General features: G+C 45.7%; 1 protein-coding gene across 1 annotated transcript in view; it reads right to left on the reverse strand.

Annotated features, from left to right (window-relative positions):
- LOC126284014 (vesicular glutamate transporter 2-like) overlaps positions 1 to 19513 on the reverse strand; it is a 275507-nt gene that overhangs the window by 14044 nt on the left and 241950 nt on the right. Inside the window, exons 9-10 of the mRNA XM_049982559.1 lie at positions 10694 to 10836; positions 968 to 1088 (exon numbers count right to left, since the gene is read on the reverse strand). Coding sequence (XP_049838516.1) covers positions 968 to 1088; positions 10694 to 10836 — 264 coding nt within the window. The remainder of the gene's footprint in view (positions 1 to 967; positions 1089 to 10693; positions 10837 to 19513) is intronic.

A 19513-nucleotide genomic window follows, 5' to 3' on the forward strand; every position in this document is an offset into this window, starting at 1 on the left:
ACCCGCCTCAGTGTCGGTACGGCGGCCGGTTGACGGTGACCCATTTCTTGTCGTGCTGTCCTTCTTTGGCTGCCCTGCGACTGACTCTTCAGTTTCCGGATTCGTTGAGATTACTTTTAGCTGACAACGCCTCATCGGCTAATTTAATTTTACGTTTTACACGTGGTAGTGGATTTTATCATTCTATATAAGTTTTATCGCATATCGTTTGTCCCTTTGTGTTCTCCACTCTAATGCTTTCAGGCTGGATGTTTTAATGTTTCGCAAAGTGTTGGGTTTTCCCTTTATTCTCGTTGTCAGCCAGCCACGGTCATCTGCTCTCTTGGTTTCATCCCTTCTATCTGCTTCTTGCTTCTCTCTGTGGTTTTATTTTCCTGTTTTATCCATAATAGTGTTGGCTGTCCTACCTTTCTTCAGGTTCTTCTTTTCTCCTGTTATTGTTCTGTACGTCTCCTTTCTTTCCCTTGTGTAATTATTTTACCGGGAACAAGGGATCGATGACCTCGCAGTTTGGTCTCTTCCCCCCCCCCCCCCCCCCCCGCCCGCCGCGGTGGTCTCGCGGTTCTAGGCGCGCAGTCCGGAGCCGTGCGACTGCTACGGTCGCAGGTTCGAATCCTGCCTCGGGCATGGATGTGTGTGATGTCCTTAGGTTAGTTAGGTTTAAGTAGTTCTAAGTTCTAGGGGACTAATGACCACAGCAGTTGAGTCCCATAGTGCTCAGAGCCATTTGAACCATTTTTCTTCCCCCCCCCCCCCCCCTACCCCCCAACCAAGAAACCTTGTGTAGGCGATACTACCGCCATCGGTATATGCGCATATCGATATCTCATGACTTTGGTCTCCGCTGTGTATACCTAAGGGAAGCTAATTCGAAGAACAGTGGTGTAGTAAGAAATTTAAAGCAAAAATGTGTGGAGTTAGCAAAGTGAGACACGTTTGATATGAGCCGTTGGTATAGGTGCGGTACCTTGTCGGTGACGATGTAGCCCGTGATGATAGGGCTCACGATGCCGGGCAGCGTGGCCACCGTGTTGGAGAGGCCCATGAGGACACTGGCGTGCTGCGGCGCGATGTCCAGGTGGTTCACGCTGCAACAGCACAGCGCCTACATGTACGGGTGTTTTTTTTTTATTAGTTATGTGCCTGTCATTTACAAATGACATGCCACCTAGTTACTAATATAGGTAGCATTTTCACAGTATGAAACTGAATATGTTCAGAATGTGAAACTTACTTGATATTTCTCATTTGTAGTAAGGGCTAAAATACTTCAATTAATTAAGAAATTAAAATCTTAAAATTAACAGTTTATCAATAGAAGGTAAGAATTTCGGTACATAGTGGTTATGACATATCATCTCTTTATCACATATAAATTAGGATTTTTTTTAAAAATAACAAGGTTCTTGAATGTGAAGGACAATTAAAAGATAATAGGAAAGACAAAGACTTGGGTTTGAGATCCTACCACAAAGGGTGTGTGAGGGCTTAGTAAATCATCGAGCCTGTCACTTGATTAATTTATGTGTAGAAAGGTGTATTTGTTTACGTCTTATATTACATTTTTCATGGATCACATGTGCTTTACACTAGACATAATCAGTACATTACTATCGGTATATTTAGATACATTGTTGTGTGCATGATGTTTGTGTTATCAGGTTAAATCTTATCGAAGCTTAAAAACCAATTACGTCATTTTCACTACAGATATTATTTTACCAAAGCTTAGTAAGCAATTATACCATTTAAAGTCACGTATTATTCAAGACGTCTAAGTCTCTATATTAATGTCACTGTTTTTTCAAATTGTGTGAAATAAAAATTTTAAAAAATGTATTGTTAGGCAGTGAACAGAAGGTGGTTAAAATAGCGCAGTGACTGACACCAAACCGCCTCCACTATGACATTGTTCAGAACGGCACACAAATTACGTATCTTATCAGTGCACATTTTCAACGTCCTTCTATGGCAACACACTCGAATGTTTCGTTTTCCTTCTTTTCTCGTTTCCACCAAGTCTGTGATCGACTTCCTGAGAATGCCCACCTCCAGACGTACATTCTCACAAATTTACTCCCCAAACTAAGACTCCTGTATTATGCATGTAAACTATTAGGTTGATACATAAGTTCGTATCGTTTTTGCTTTGCATGTTGACTCTCCGTTTTTTATGAGTTTTTTATTGTATTTTTTAATTTCTACTTCTCTGTTGCTATTGAGTTTATATATTGTCATTTTGTCATTCAGAGATAGTGTTTGCGGCTGTAGACGCTAGAAAATGGAGTTCCAAGTCAAGGAATCGAAACACATATTCTTGTGTCTGTGTTCAATAGAGTGGTGACAGCAGCGGAGGCGGTCAGAGACATTTCCACCGTGCATTTTCCTGTTTTCCTATGAAGCTCCTAGAGGTGTTACTAAGTACTAGAAATAGTCAGGCAACTTTTAGAGAGAAGCTCTGTCAAGACTGTGTACCATTCCCTGGCCAGACACAGTATTTTGTGCCTTTTGTTCTTACAGTCTAAGCAGACGTATTTCGTTGTCAGTAAATTTATTACAACTTCATCGCTATTTTCCAGGCATTCTCGAGAGGGACGTTTCAACAACGACCAGGGAGACTGCGTGCTAGACTGAAAAAAAACCGCTACATAGGAATTGCATTGGGAAGTCATTCTGCACATACCTTCTTCACCTGATCTTCCGACAACAGATTTTCATCTTTTCTACCGTCTATCGAAAAATCTTCAATGAACTTCCTTTCCGGATGAAAATACGCTCAGAACATAGCTCAATGACGAGGTGGCGCAGTGGTTAGACACTGGACTCACATTCGGGAGGACGACGGTTCAATCCCGCGTCCGGCCATCCTGATTTAGGTTTTCCATGATTTCCCTAAATCGGTCCAGGCAAATGCCAGAATGGTTCCTTTCAAAGGGCACGGCCGACATCCTTCCCCGTCCTTCTCTAATCCAAAAAGAGACCGATGACCTCGCTGTCTGGTCTCCTTCCCGAAACAACCCAAGCGATGGCTCAGTGAGTTCTTCGCCTCAAACTCACGTGATATCTACAGTCTAGAAATCGAAAAGTTACACCAGCATTGGCAGACTCTTGTAAACAGTGAAAGAGAATGTGTTTTTGATGACTAAAGTGTCTGTTGTGGTTATGTAACTCACGGAAAAGCCCTACGAACTTACGCACCAACCTAATATTGTTAGGCAACTCACACCACATTGGCCGGTTATAAATACGGCGGAAGTACGCACATTACTCGGGATTTTAATCTTTATTTCATTTGTTTTATACAATGGGTGCCACCAGGCGCCCTCAGGGACCCAGCGTCGTGGTCGCGAGGCTCCTGAGTTGGGGACTGGGGAGTGCCGGCAGTCCTCTGTCACCGTAAGCTCTGAGCATGCTTCTAGGCGCGCAGACCGGAACCGCGGGGCTGCTACGGTCGCAGGTTCGAATCCTGCCTCGGGCATGGATGTGTGTGATGTCCTTAGGTTAGTTAGGTTTAAGTAGTTCTAAGTTCTAGGGGGCTGATGACCACAGCAGTTAAGTCCCATAGTGCTCAGAGCCCTTTTCTGCTGAGCATGCTTCAACGACCACCGTGCAGCGCTGTGGTGGAACGTTGTGTGTCACAGGGAACGGGGAACTTGGTTTGACCGGCCGGATCTCGAGGATAGGACAAACCCTTCAATCTCAGGGAGAGATGCGCATTGATGAAATGCATGACTGTTCAGGGTAAACAGTCGTTAGCGGACAACCTCTGGGGAACCTGCCACACTTCAGTCGTAAGGGGTTACTCAAGAATGCAGGGCTCTGTCTGAGTGGACCGTTATTTCGCTGGCTGCTCGTGGGACCGAACTGGATCCTCCGAAATCGTCTTTTCCTCCTCCCAGCGGGAAGTGTGGGCCGCTGGAAGATACTAGCACAAGAGGGTTAGTCTACCCAGTCGTCCTGACTCAGGAGTTCACTCTGAAAGTACAGTCTCTAGCAACAGACGCATGCTGATCCTCAGAACTTGTTTTTAATAGTGAAACGGAATTAGTTTTGAGAAGCTTTACCCCTTGAATATACAAAAGGATTTAGAGGGAGTCCGTGGCACCATAAAATCAGTGAATCATTTGCACAGTGGGACACTTCTAGTGGAAACTTCTAATTCAGAGGAAGCCACTAATCTTCAAAAACCTAAATGCCTGAGGGAGTGCACAATAGACGTTTTTTACTGCACAGCACCTTAAATTACGGCAAAGGTGTTGTGACATGCACCGATACAGTCGACATTCCCAAGGCAGAAATGCAGCGTGAGTGATCTCCAGAAGACATAGTCTACGTGCAAAACATCGTGAAGAGAGTGGATGGTTATTTTATCAAATCCGACTCATTTATTGTGACATGTAGTGGCACAAAAGTTCTTGAGCATGTTAAGGCTGGCTTCCTTCACCTCTGTATGTGGCCTAATTTCTCGAACTCAATGCGCTGTTTTAAGTGCCAGCACTTTGGGCACCCTAAGAAGAGGCCACTTGTGGCAAAAGTGCGAAGGCCGCCCATGAACGAGTTGGTTGTTCATCTCCCGTGAAGTGTGTCAACTGCTTTGGAGATCACCATGTCTGAAGTAGCCACTGGAGCGTCTTTCTTCCAGAAAGAACGGCACAGGAAATAAAAACAACTAAATGTATCTCATATGGAGACGAAAAAAAGATGTATAAGGCCATGGAGACGCCGACAATCGATACCTCCTTTGCATTTGTTCTTAAACAGCCAGTTTCTAAAACAAATGCTGCCACACAAACGGAGGTAGCCAGTGTCAGCACTAGCACCTGCGTCTGCCAGTGCACTTGTTCTGCTGCAGTTACCTCCAACCAAGACTTCAGACAAGTCTGTGGTTGCAACTGTTGTGAAGCTCCCTGCCTCTCCGAAGGTACAGCCTGGTCCTCCATCCAGTGCTGCTACCACGACCGTCACGGTTGTGGTCCCAAAGCTCACTCAGGATAAAAAATCCAAGACAATGCGTCAACCACTAACAGAGCCAGGGAGTCAACTGTCCCATGATGTCGAACTCATCCTCTCTGCTGTATCTCGTGATACTTCAACAATTGTAATGTAACTTGATGTCAGATTGGGGTAATCATCTTGCCCCAAAGCTTAGCCTCTTCATAAAGTAAGCCCCACTCCCAGGCAGAAAGACAGGGAGAGAGTGCAACTCCTGTGATAAATGAAACGTTAGTGGGTTCAGGACACATGTGGAGGAAGTGAAGCTCCTAGCACAGGAACGCTCTGTGTGCCACTGTATGCAGGAAACGAATTGTAGAGTGTCTGATGCCCCATTCTTAAAATGCTATAGTCTCTCACATGGATGAACTGATTTGGGAATGAGCCAAGCCAGGTGTTGCTGTGTCTGCAAATAACGTACACCCTCCTCTGGTCTCCACTGGCTACTGACCTGCAAGCAGTTGCTGTTCACAAGTGTTTGAGGATCACAGTTTTCTCACTATATTTACCTCCCTCTGAGGTTTTGGAGGGCCTCAGGACATTCAAAGAACTGTGCATCCTCAACACTGGTACTCACACTCACTTCTGTCCTCCTATTGGTGATTCTCCGCCATCAAACTATCTTTCTGCTCAGCCCTTGCAGAGTTTCTTCAGTGCGAAATAATAAATAGGCTTCATTCGAGTGACCACTTTCCACTCTGTCTTAACCTACTGTATAGAGGACTGCTTCAACAGAACCCACCAAAATGGATGGTCAGCAGGACTAACTGGACGGTTTTCAGCCAGTTGGCTGTGTTCGAACACCATGACAGCGTCCAGGTATGGGTGATCCGTGGTGATGCTGACCTATCCATTCCAAAGTTCTCTGGTCATCTTAGGAGGTGACCCATACCTTGGTGGACAGATAAGGGCTGTTCAGCAATCTGGGACAGGCGTGCGACTCTTCGAGATTTTAAATGCTGACCAACAGTGGACATCGTCAGGGCCTTTCGTGTTGCAAGGGCCAAGACTCAATTTGGTCATTAAGGAGAATAAGAAAAGGTCATGGCAAGCGTTCCTAGACTCCATAAAAAATTCCTCTTCTTCTACAAAAGTACGGGAAGTCATCTGTAGAATTTCTGGTAAACCCATTCGTTTACCAATAGCAGCAGTGCTGAAACAGGCCTATCTCCAAACTGCAAGGATAGGATTTCAGTTTCTTCCGGATATGTGTGTGTGTGTGTGTGTGTGTGTGTATGTGTGCGTTCATTTTAATCATTCTCATCGCATTTTTAACTTACCTGACTTGCATATTAGGGACACCATCCTACATTTCAGAGACTCAGTTTGGTTACTGGTCCTCATTTTTGACACCTGAGAGACCTGAAAGCCAGAATCCTCAAGATACTGGTCCTCATTTTTGACACCTGAGATACCTGAAAGCCAGAACCCTCAAGATGCTGAACATTATCAAGTGCCTTAGATACAGGTCTTGGGAGGTGGATAGGGTGTGTCTGCTCCAGTTTTATCGGGCTTTCGTGCGTTCGTGGCTGGACTATGGACGCATGGTGTATGGATCAGCAAAACTTTAGACCTAGACCACTGTTGCTGTCTTCTATGAGGGGATTCGGCTGGCCATAGATGGTAATAGGACCAATCTTATATCCAACCTCTGTGCTGAGGCCAGGGACCCGCCACTCACCATACGGATGCAGCTCCTCATGGTGCAGCAATCCTTTTAGTTCCCTGCAGCTCCAACATATCGTTATGTTCCCAACTTCACCTACATATCGTACTGTTACACCTCTGGAACGCCTTTTCTCTAACTGTCCATGAGTCACAATGCAGTTTGGGATCCACGTGCAGCATGTGCCGAAGTCACACAGTATGGAGTAAGCACTACCCCAATTTAACCAGCAGGAGCCCTGGTTACTTCAGAGGCCAAGCTTAATTTTACATTTAGTACAGTACAGGAGAGACTGCACTCCTGCTTCTCTTTTTAATGCTATGAGAAGTTCTTCCAGTGTTACTTTTCTCTTCCGATTCTTAGAATGACCTTCACTCTCTCCGACGTTAGCACCCAACAAACAAAGCAGTCCAGACTATCGAGGATGTTCTTCTCCAACTGCAACGACTGGGAAAGGAGGCGTCATTCTGCTGGGTACCAGGGCAGATGGGTATTGCGGGAAACGAAAGGGAGCCAAGGAGGGATGTTGTGATCCTCAGTTTTTCAGTGCGCCAGTGCCCTGCATGCTACAGCCTCGCTGCTGGGGTACAAAGTCATGCGCTGATGGGAAGACGAGTGGCTGGAAGAGACCAACAATAAGCTCCGGGTAGTAAAGTCCACAACCCGGCCGCGGCGTACCTGCTTTCATCCACGTCGACGGAACGAGGTCCTTCTTACTCGTCTTCGCATACGCCACTGCCCTATGACGCATAGCTTCTTACTCCAGCGAGAGGTCTCTCCAATGTGCGGTGCTTATGGCTTAGAGATAACTGTGCCCCACATTTTATAGGGCTATGTTTTATTTTCAGACCAGCAGGCCGTGGCGAATTTCCCGACGGATCTGCCCTGTATTTTAAGTAACGTTCATACGAATGTGATTCGAGTTTTAAAGTTTTGTGAATTATCCAACATTTTTCCCAAGAATTTAGGGAGATGGTTTTAATGTGTAAACAGGGTGACTGGCTCACCCAAGCTTTTTGTACTTGGTCAGCCTGTGACATTTCCCTGTGCTTTTCTTTCAACTCTCCTGTGTGTTTTCTCTCTATGTTTTAATTTGATGTGTAGGTACTTTCTTTCTTTCTAAGTTGTTTTACAGAATGTGAGATAGACTGTTTGTGCTGTCACTTCGAGTGCGTGAGTGTGCATCTGTTTTAGAGTTTATCTCCACTTATGTATGTAAGGGCGCTGATGACCTCACCGATGAGCTCTTGTAAGATCCAAACACACACGCACACATACACACAGGCACATGCACGCACATATTTACCGTACGTTGTAACACATTGTAAGTGGTGTTATCCAGCGTGGCTCATTCAGCACTCATGCTTTGTACATTTTTACAAGCGCCTTTTGGGTGTACTCAATTTTATTGTGACAACTCATCATTGTGATTTGATTTTTGACGTGGGTAACTTCCCAAAAGCTGGGACTTCGGAATTGTCCATCTACATTATGGAAATATCACAATTATAAACTGGAAGATGCGTCTGTACTGACGCGACACCTACAACGTGCTGACATGAGAAAAGTGTCCAACTGATTTCTCATACACATTGACCGGCGTTGCCTGGGAAACGTTGTTGTGATGCCTCATGTAAGGAGGAGAAATGCGTACCATCAAGTTTCCGACTTTGATAAAGGTCGTATTGTAGCCTATCGCGATTGCGGTTTACCCTATCGCAACATTGCTGCTCGCGTTGGTCGAGATCCAATGACTGTTAGCAGAATATGGAATCGTTGGGTTCAGGTGGGTAATACAGAACGCCGTGCTGGATCCCAACGGCCTCGTATCACTAGCATTCGTGATGACACGCATCTTATCCGCATGGCTGTAACGGATCGTGCAGCCACGTGTCGATCCCTGTCAACAGATGGGGACGTTTGCAAGACAACAACCATCTGCACGAACAGTTCGACGACGTTTGCAGCAGCATGGACTATCAGCTCGGAGACCATGGCTGCGGTTATCCTTGACGCTGCATCACAGACAGGAGCGCCTGCGATGGGGTACTCAACGAGGAACCTGGGTGCACGAATGGAAATACGTCATTCTTTCGGATGTATACAGGTTCTGTTTACAGCATCATGATGGTCGCATCTGTGTTTGGCGACATCGCGGTGAAAGCACATTGGAAGCGTGTATTCGTCATCGCCATACTGGCGTATCACCCGGCGTGATGGTGCGGGGTGCCATTGGTTACACGTCTCGGTCACCTCTTGTTGGCATTGACGGCACTTTGAACAGTGGACGTTACATTTCAGATGTGGCTCTACCCTTCATTCGATCTCTGCGAAATCCTACATTTCCGCAGGACAGTGGACGACCGCATGTTGCAGGTCTTCTACAGGCCTTTCTGGATACAGAAAATGTTCGACTGCTGCCCTGGCCAGGACATTCTCCAGATCTCTCACCAATTGAAAACGTCTGGTCAATGGTGGCCGAGCAACTGGCTCGTCACAATACGCCAGTCACTACTCTTGATGAACTATGGTATCATGTTGAAGCTGCATGGGTAGCTGTACCTGTACACGCCATCCAAGCTCTGTTTGACTCAATGCCCAGGCGTATCAAGGCCGTTATTACGGCCAGAGGTGATTGTTCTGGGTACTGATTTCTCAGGATCGATGCACGCATATTGCGTGAAAATGTAATCACATGTCACTTCTAGTATAATATATTTGTCCAATAAATGCCCGCTTATCATCTGCATTTCTTCTTGGTGTAGCAATTTTAATGACCAGTAGTGTAGGATAGATGGAGATCTGTGGCATCGCTGCCGGAAGAGCACAATGCTGAGGTATGTACATGATGCTGAAAATGAAACTCAGAAGCGGACTCCTGCCATGTTGACACATCGATTTCAAATGGCTCTGAAGTCATCAGTCCCCTAAAACTTAGAACTACAGTACTTAAACGCAGCTAACTTAAGGACGTCACACACATCCATGCTCGAAGCAGGATTCGAACCTGAGACCGTAGCGTTCGCACTTTTGCAGACTGAAGACCACACTGGCCGGCACATCGATTTCGACAATTACAACTGCAGTGGGCATAGTACTGCGAGGATTCTATCGTGGATCTTTTTAAAAGTATTGCCTCCTCGGAGGAATGATGCTTCCTGCTAATCTGTTTTGATGGTCGTCTCCCTAAATGACGTCATCGAGGTGAACGACGGTTCGAAATGTCCAGCGTGTTGTGAGCACTGGCTTCTGGGAACTGTAATATGCCATGGAAAACATTCTGTGCTTTCATGAGCCGTGTGGTACTAATGGAAGACATGCTGACAGCTGCGAACCATCAGCTTCTCTTCGTGCTTGATGCTTTCCCCGACGACGATTTCACCTTTCAGCCGTGTAATTGTCCATGTTTTCAAGCCAGAATCGTCCTAGAGTAGTTTGAAAATCAGGACAGTGGAATCACAGTGGTGTCTTGGTGACCAAATTCGCCTGATGCAATTCCTATGAAACCCATCTGCGTCGCAATCGGGCGCTATCAACTCGTACACAAATTATAGGATCGATGGTACGCAGGATCGGTGTTGAATTGCGTGCCAAAGATAGACTAACACGCTGTTGATCATAATGTTTCGGCTCGTCAGTGTACCAGTCTCAGATGTAAGATGGTAAAAATGACGCATTTTGTCTCAAAACTTCCCTGCTGCTTTTTGGTGAAGACAGAGCTAAGCCACAATAGTAAGGACAATGTTACAAGTAAACAATTTTCTAGGACTTATTAAAAAATTCTTACCTATTTGGAAAATTAGGAAATCAAACAAGTACTCCAGCAATTCGTAGAAGAAAGTCACAAATAAGTTTAATCTTGATTCCTAATGAATTCCCGTCTGTCAACTACTTCAAGTGTAATACTAGCCGTGACTGCTTTCTGTGTGTGTGTGTATGTGTGTGTTTGTGTGTATATGTGACAGAGTGAGTGAGAGAGAGAGAGAGAGAGAGAGAGAGAGAGAGAGAGAGAGAGAGAGAGAGAGAGAGACCTACCTGAAGCCGGACCACGCGAATGCGCCGAGCCCGACGGCGAGCGTGAGGAAGACGGTGGACCCCACCGGGGTGAGGACGTTGGTGGCGGCCAGCATGAACACGGTCTGCGCCACGAACGCGCCACAGTTGAACACCTTCCGCACCTGCGGGCATAGCGGTGGGCATCAGCTCAGCCAGCTGGACAAACACACGCTATAACATCAAGTTGACGGCTGGAAACCGTCCCATAGCTCAGCGACTGCTGCACACTACGTCAAAACAACGCACTGATACAGATAGGGAGATGCTGGACGAAACGAGTTAAGTCCCATAAGATTTCACAGACATCTGAACATTTTTTTCTTCAATAAAAGGAAACTGTGCCCAGAAACTGGGCCCGCCTACAAGCATGCTGTAAACAAATAAAATAAATTTTCTCTATGAATCGACCATCAGTGTATATATATCGTGGTTAAAAAAGTTTAGATCGCTTGATGTACACTGAGGCGACAAAATTTATGCACAGATACACATAGCGGTGGTGTCGCGTACACATGGTATAAAAGGGCAGTGTTTTGATGGAGCTGTCATTTGTAATGAGTTGATTCATGTGAAATAGTTTCCGAAATGTTTATGGCTGCAAGACTAGAACGCAGAATGGCAGCTAGACGCAAGGCACATTCCATTTAGGAAAAAGTTGAGAACTTCAATATTCTGATATCCACAGTTACAAAGGGTGACGAGAATACCAAATTTTAGGCGTTACCGCCCACCACGGACAACGCAGTGGCGAATGACCTTCACTTAACGAGCAGCGTCGTCTCCGAAGAATTGCCAGTGCTAACAGACAAGCAATGCTGCTAGCAAAATTCAATATAGTACGTACGACTGACGTATCCCTTAGGATATTGCGAAGATATTTAGTGCTAGTGGGCTATGACAGGCGTCGACCGACGCGAATCCCTTTCCTAACAGCACGATATCACTTGCAGCGCCTCACCTGGGCTTATGATCATATCAGTTTGACCCTAGACGACTATAAAACCGTGACCTGGCCATGTGAATCCCGATTTGAGTTGGTAAGAGCTGATGGTAGGGTTCTAGCGTGACGCAGACACCTCGAAGCCGTGGACCTAAGTTGTCAACAGGGCGATGTGCAAGCATGTGCTAGCTCCATAATGGTGAGGAATTTGTTTACATAGAATGGACTGGGTTGTTGGATGTTCGGCTACTTCGATTTGGAGCGATTCACAAACTTCATGTTGCCAAACAACGATGGAATTTTTAAGGTGACATTCTCGACAAAGCGAACGAATGATTTGGCCACCTAGATCGTCAATCATGAATCCCATTGAACATTTATGGGACATAATCGATAGTCAGTTCGTGCTCAACGTCCTCCAACGGCAACACTTTCCCAATTATAGAGGGCTATACATGCAGCAAGGCTCAATATATCTGCTGGGGATGTGTTGTTTCGATGCAAGTCGCGTTGCTGCACTACTCAGGGCAAAATGAGTTCCGACATGATATTGAGAGATATCCGGTTTTTGTCACCTGTGTGTACTGTAAATAAAAACGCCTCGATTTTAATACATGTCTTTATTTATAATATAGTTTTAGCTACTGCCAACATCAGATGTGTAATTAAGTATATAGATATATTTGTTCCTTTAAACTTAATGTTGCTGTAATGTTAACTAGATGTTTGCAGTCTTCACGATGTCCTTAGAGCAGGGCTGATCCACCGGGGAGAGAGGGGAGGGGTCACACGGGCGAACGTTGTCCTGTTGGTCATTGCACTGCGAACTGTCGATTTTGAGAACGAAATATGTATCAACGGCCCAAGAGAGGGGATGGTTTCATTGACGTCATTTATATACCCCCTCCTGGGAGCTTTTCGTATCGATCGTGAGCGGCGGTACTTCTGAAACGTTTCCCCTCGGCTGCCCATAAGGAAAAGGCTTCATTTCAACGCTGAGCGTCATTAATGGTCTCGCAGCAGCTGTGGGATCCCCAGTATCACCCTTAGTATATGCTGATGATTTCTGGATTTCCTTTTACTCTACACTGATGCAGCTGTTCAAAGCCGTTGTACAGTCCCATCGTGGCTATGGGAGCCTGGCATAGGGTTCATCATTGCCCTCAGTGTTACATATGCTGCATCCTATGCACCACTGTGGAGTTCGACTTGGGACGGGGGCTTTCCAAACAAGCGCTGTGAACCGCCTACTCGTCGAACCTGGTATTCCTTCAGTGGGGTTCATGGGACAACAACTGCTTGCCAGTTATACCGAACACATTTGCAGCTTTCCTAGACATCAGAACAATGGTCTCCTTTTCCCTAACACGACAACACTGGACTCGCATTCGGGAGGACGACGGTTCCATCCCGTCTCCAGCCATCCTGATTTAGGTTTTCCGTGATTTCCCTAAATCGTTTCAGGCAAATGCCGGGATGGTTCCTTTGAAAGGGCACGGCCGATTTCCTTCCCCATCCTTCCTTAACCCGAGCTTGCGCTCCGTCTCTAATGACCTCGTTGTCGACGTGACGTTAAACACCACTAACCTAACAAACCTAACACGACAGCCCATTTCCCGCAACGGCGGCCCAGATTGGGGATTACAACTGCAGTTTACGTTTGGTCCCTTTCCCTGTACCACCTCTCCTTCAGCTTGACTCACGTACACCTGCATGACGTATACCTCGAACACGGCTTCATGCTCCCAAAAGACTCAGTTCATCCTGCGTCCCTCCGCCGCCTATTTCTCTGTATTTTTCAAGTGTTCTAGGATCAGAGGAAGTTTACACAGGTGGCTCGCTTGTTGATGGTCACGTTGGGTTCGCTTATGCTCACGCTGAACAAACTGAACACCTCTCCTTGACAGACTGCTGCAACGTTTTCACTGCAGAGTTGGTAGCCATCTCTCGCGCCCTTGGGCATATCTGTTCCTGCGCCAGAGTGTCCTTCCTCATTTGTAGAGACTCCTTGGGAAACTTACACGCTCTCGACCTGTGCTATACTTGCCTTCCTCTGGCAACGGCCATCCAAGAGTGATTTTATGTTCTCGAACAACGTGTACGGTTAGTAGTCTTCGTATGGACTCTGGAACACGTCGGAATGCAGTGAAATGAACTTGCTGACAGGCTAGCCAAAGAGGCTTCTCATAAACCGAGTCTGGAGGTCGGCATTCTGGAATCTGACGTTGTGTCTGTTTTATGTCGCAAAGCTTTTGGGTTCTGGAATACAGAATGGTGATTCCTGACTTTGCCTAATGAGTTACATACCATAAAGGATACGCCGAATATGGGAAGGACCTCGAAATGACTCCATCGTCCTTCACGTTTGATAGTGGTCCACATTTTGTTTGACTGTCCAAGTTTAGCCACCTTGAGACGGACTTTTAATTTCACTGACGCGCTACCTTCAATTCTGCGTGACAATGCCTCAAGGGCTAACCCCGATTCAAGTTTTATCTGTGAAGAGGTTTTTATCACCCTATTTAAAGGTAGGACTTAAGTCTCATCCTTCAGGCTCTAATCCTCCCTACATTTTAACTCTTCCTCGCTCCATCTGGTACTGTCTATTCGACTTAGTGTTCTCTTTTCACGATCTGTATTTCTCTTGCTTTGGGTTTTTAGGCTGGAGATTTTAGTGTGTTGTAGAGTGGCTGGCTCATCATTTTTTATCCTTGCAATCAGCCAGTGCAGGCCATCTGCTATATAGTTTCAATACCTTCTACCGCTTTTCCCTTTTACTTAGTGTTTTCACTTTTGGCTTGATGCTTTCACTTTCTCTTTCGATATGGTTACACATTTAGTTTCACGCATTTTGTTCCTTCCCCGGATATCGGGTAATAGGAGTCTTTTGGGGTATGGTTTTAATCAGAGACCTGCGTGACTGTGGGAAAAATGACTGATAAACCTGCAATTAAGCCCTTTTAATGAACAAACCAAATAACCAATCGACCAACCATCTACAAAGTGTAATGTTGTTGATAAATCGTTCTTTAACAGCTTGTGTTTCCTGTTTTGCAGAAGAAGCTGAATCTGTTCCCAATGGCCATTCTGTTACCGAGATCGATAAACAGAAAAAAATAGTAAACTGATCAAAGGGAAGCCAGGTTATTTCTCCATTGCCGCACCATTTTCCAGATTATTAACAACTTACTAACAGATCTGTCTCCTCTCATAATATTCTTAATTTCAGTAGGGAAATCGTATTTGAGTGGGTTAAAATTTTCCAAAGAAATTGGAGTCCAAAACCGCGTACTAAAATCAGGATAATTTGTGAAATGTTTCAAAGAAGACATATTAGCACAGAAATGTCTCACTCATCTTTGTGTATATTGTCTTCGGTCGTACTTATAATCAGGATTTATGAAGAGTTCATATGACATGACTCTTGAAGGATAGATTGATGGTTATTACACAGATCAGAAACTACTCGTGTTCTTGAAGAATTTATTTTGTCATCTTGTCCCTGCGTGGCATCCTTACATATCTCACCAAAATGATTCTTTAACTATCAATGTTAATACTTACAGTGCTATTAATTTCATCTCCTTGAAACAACTAATTCTGCTTAATATTGAATGGTATAATTTCCTCTTAACATTGTTAACAATTTTTACATCACTTTTGTTTTCAGGTGAATATTTAATTCCTCGCTCAACAGAATATATTCTTGAACTCGTGTGCAATATTATGCAGCATATTACGATATTATCATCATTATGTAGAGTTGACATTTTCTCCTAGATAGCTATTCTGCAATCGCAGAGCAAACTAATTTTACATACGCATTCGGCATATTATAACATTAAAAAAATTACATATACCACGTAATCGAAGTGTGGCAGAGAATTACTTAGATAAGGTGCGGGAGCCGTTATTTTGAACGACACGATCTCAACGGGAATGACGTCGCGCACCTGCTACCGTGTCCGGTAGGCAACCCACACGGCAGTAAAGTGCGGCGATTGCACAGCTTGAAGGGGGCTCCTCCACACCAGCTTGACTGATATCTGTACAGTGTGGATCGGTCATGCCTTTCATATTCATCTAGCCCGTCACTTCTTTCTTTTGGGCTATTATTTAAGTCAAGGGGAAAATTTTGTAGGCTTTTGAATGAAATGAGCAATCTTAAAGCTACAAATGAAATGTTTTTAGCAACAATAAAAACATTTCAAAATCAAGAGAAGGAAGAGAGTACGAATGCAACTGCCTGTCCTTTGTGAAATATTTTTGTCTCATTACATGTACAAAATACGAAATTATTTTATCTTAGCAATGTGTGGAATTTGTTCCTTCACAATTTCCACCAGTATAGGAAAGTGCTGCAAATTGTGAGATCAAGTCTCCTCAGTTTGACGACAGATTTGAATCTCGAAATGAATAATAAAATAGCACAGCACACAGCCTGTAAGAACCCCCTGTGGGTTTGGGGGTTAAAACAGACACGAGGTATTCCTACCTGTCGTAAGAGGCAACTAAAAGAAGACTAACACGTTTCGGCCTTTATGTGATGGTCCCCTGTCGGGTTTGACCGCCATTCTTCTAAATTTTCCCGAAGAGCGTGGCAATTGGGGAAGGGCGCCTTACATGGTGCATCGTGTCCATCATGCGCTGAGGCATCTCGCATTCTTCGTCGACGTGCATCTGCACTTCCGCTCATTCTCCATCTCTTGGGCGAGGTCACCGTCTTTGGTGCGTTTTCCTCCATTCACTGTGCAATAGCCTTTTCTGCGCTGACGACGATAACGGACTTGTTTCCTTGTTTGCACCTGATGTCCAGAACGATAGCATTGTGGTGGGGCTGCAATGTACTCTGCTGGTTGCAGCCCACTGACTACACATGGATCGCTCTACTCCCCAAGTATGCCAATGAGTAGATGATCATCACCCTGGGGCATTGGGATCCGTGGAAATGGCCATCCTGCCAGGTGGCCTTTGCAGTGGCTGGGTAGCGCCCGTGGGGAGGTCCCCTGCTCGGAGTGGGTGGCAACAGGGCAGATGAAACGCAATGAAGCATACTACGTCATCACTTGCTGGTGGTCAAACATCAACAGTATCTAAGCATTCGAGGGTTGAAATTAATGAACAGAAATATGACCTCAAATCGCCCCCCCCCCCCCGCCCCCTGGCCACACCATGGGAGGAAAAAAATCAAATGGCTCTGAGCACTATGGGACTCAACTGCTGTGGTCCTCAGTCCCCTAGAACTTATAACTACCTAAAAGTAACTAAACTAAGGACATCAAACACATCCATGCCCGAGGCAGGATTCGAACCTGCGACCGTAGCTGTCGCACGGTTCCGGGCTGCGCGCCTAGAACCGCGAGACCACCGCGGCCGGCCCATGGGAGGAATGCCAGGCTAAGGATGGCAGCGAATCTTATTCGCCCCGGTATCTCGTAAGTAAGAGAGCTGACAGAGAATCGTTTATGTCGATGAAGCCTCAGTGTTTTGTCGAGGATTTAGAGGACAAACTTGTGGAGGTGGAGGAATTGTCGAAATGTGATCATGTTCGGCCTTAATAAAAACAGCATCCTGTGCCCAGTCACGGGCGTTACTCGCCTGTGACAAGCTGGGGGATGTCCCTGTTACCGTCACGCCCCATAAGAGCTTAAATATGGTGCAGGGACCTTCTTTTGCAGTATGACGACGAGCAGCGCGCCTGTTTAGAGCAGCGAGGTGTTCACTTCCTCTGACACATTCACTGGGGTCTGCGGGATAATCAGGTTGCAACCGGAGCTTTCATCTTGGCCAGGCTCGTTCAAACTAGCGCCCGCGATCGCCCGCGGCCAACGCCCTGGGCGAATTCGTATCTTGTCGCAGTGGCCGAGCGGTGTCGCTTCATACGTGATTGTCTTCTTTAACAATGTTGACTGTAGGAATTAAAGAGCTTTATAACCTTAATTATATTTTGTAAGTATTTAAACTTGTTCGGTTAAAATTATTACGTACAAAACAGCAAACTAAGAATCCGATTTCTAAACTCTGAAAAGCAATACAAAAAGGTGTAGCCCGAAGTGCAACAAAAAATATTTACTTGTAACTGCTAACAGTAAGAATGAAACTATATCCCTTACATAAAATTATTTCTAAAATAGAAATTTTATTACTCTAGTTCATTTAAGAAACTAAATATATTTTTCAGAAGACCCCTATTGTACGTAATGACGAGTGTGCATGTGCAGTACTAATACAACCTGTGGGTCAGAAAACAACTTAGATGATCTTCGATTCTTGTTTTGAATATTGTTTTCTAAGGATTTGCGTAGTAATTCTGCCACACGAACACTAGTTGTTACCTAAACAGTAAATGGTTTGCTTGTTATACTGCTCATAGACCTCTTTTACAGAGGTGCGCTTCCTCTGTTACTTTGTTTACGTTGGATCTGACCGCGGGACAGTCCAGCACAGCGCAGTGTTGTGCGGTCTCACTCGCTCCGCAGCTCCTATGCCGAGACTAGCGACACACGGTCGCGGACGGGGCGCTGAACTACACTGCCTTGAGCCCGCGGGGCGCTGGAGCGCCGGCCGGGCGCAATTATTGGATGAGCCTAATCTTGGCCTTCGAGGGTGACACATTACCTGAGAACGTCAAGATGATGGTGTACCTCTGTGTTATCAAGCCATATACCCCAGCCCCAGTGTGGTGCTTAAGCGCTGGGAGTTCGGGCGTATGTCTTGCTGCTGTACGTCCAGTATCACCTGCCGAGATTGTGACGTCCATCACATCAAAATACTCTATGTGCCCCGCCCCCATTTCTGTAAACTGTAGAGAGCACGATTCCCCTTACTTGTCAGACTGGAGGATTTTATAGAAATAAAGGAAAATCATGGAACACAAGATCCCGGACCGACTGACCTACCCTGAGGCTAAGAGGAAATTTGAAAGGCTCCATCCAGTGCACATGACATCATCCTATGCCGCAGCTCCTTCGGTTCCTCTCGCTAGGAAGTGCTCCCTTGGGTCTCTCCCTTCCCAGGATCCTACCAGTGGCAAAGCAGACTCACGCCAGTAGCTGAAGCACCCACAGGTAGCTCGTCATAGGGCTTCACAGTCCTAAGTCCCTGAAACAGAATCGGTGAAGCCCTCCCAGCAGAAAAAACATAAGGAGCACTGAGAGAAACCAAATAAGAGCCCCCAAGAACCAATACATTGCGGTGGAGATTCTGGCGTCTTCTGAGGAACTACATCTCTGGACCCTCAGACACAATGGATGTTGATCGCAAAGATCCTCAATCGGTGGCAGCAGGTGACCCTGAAGCGGAAAATACCTCATTGAATGTTGCTTGCCTTCCGAGCCTCACTATCACGTTATCCTCCAGTGGAATTGCAGCCTTTTTTTCCACCCCCTGGCTGAGCTACCGGAACTGTTAAGCTTTACACCTGCTTTCTCATTTGCCCTTCTGTAAACCTGGTTCCCGTAATGCGGACCCCTACCTTCTGCAGGTATAAGGGATATTACAGGAACTGTAGCGACTATAATAGTCAGGTGGAGTTTGCGTCTACGTCTTAAATGTGTACCTTCCTCCAGATGGTGCAGTACCTCTCAAGAGTATTGACTGCACTGATTCATCAACTCCCTAAGTCTTTCACACTTTTGGGCGACTTTTACGTCCATAACATCTTGTGAGGTGGCACCGTGTTCACTGGCCGAGGTAGGTATGACGAAACTTTACTTTATAACTTTGCTGTCCAGCCCTTTTCCCATATGTTCACTGGAGAGTCTATGAAGACTTGTATGGCAGTGACCACTTCCCCATCTTCCTGTCACTGCACCGGCGTCATGCCCACTGAGGCCTACCCAGATGGGCTTTAAACAAGG

This window comes from Schistocerca gregaria, chromosome 8, assembly GCF_023897955.1.
Source record: "Schistocerca gregaria isolate iqSchGreg1 chromosome 8, iqSchGreg1.2, whole genome shotgun sequence".
Classification (NCBI taxonomy): Eukaryota; Metazoa; Arthropoda; class Insecta; order Orthoptera; family Acrididae; genus Schistocerca; species Schistocerca gregaria.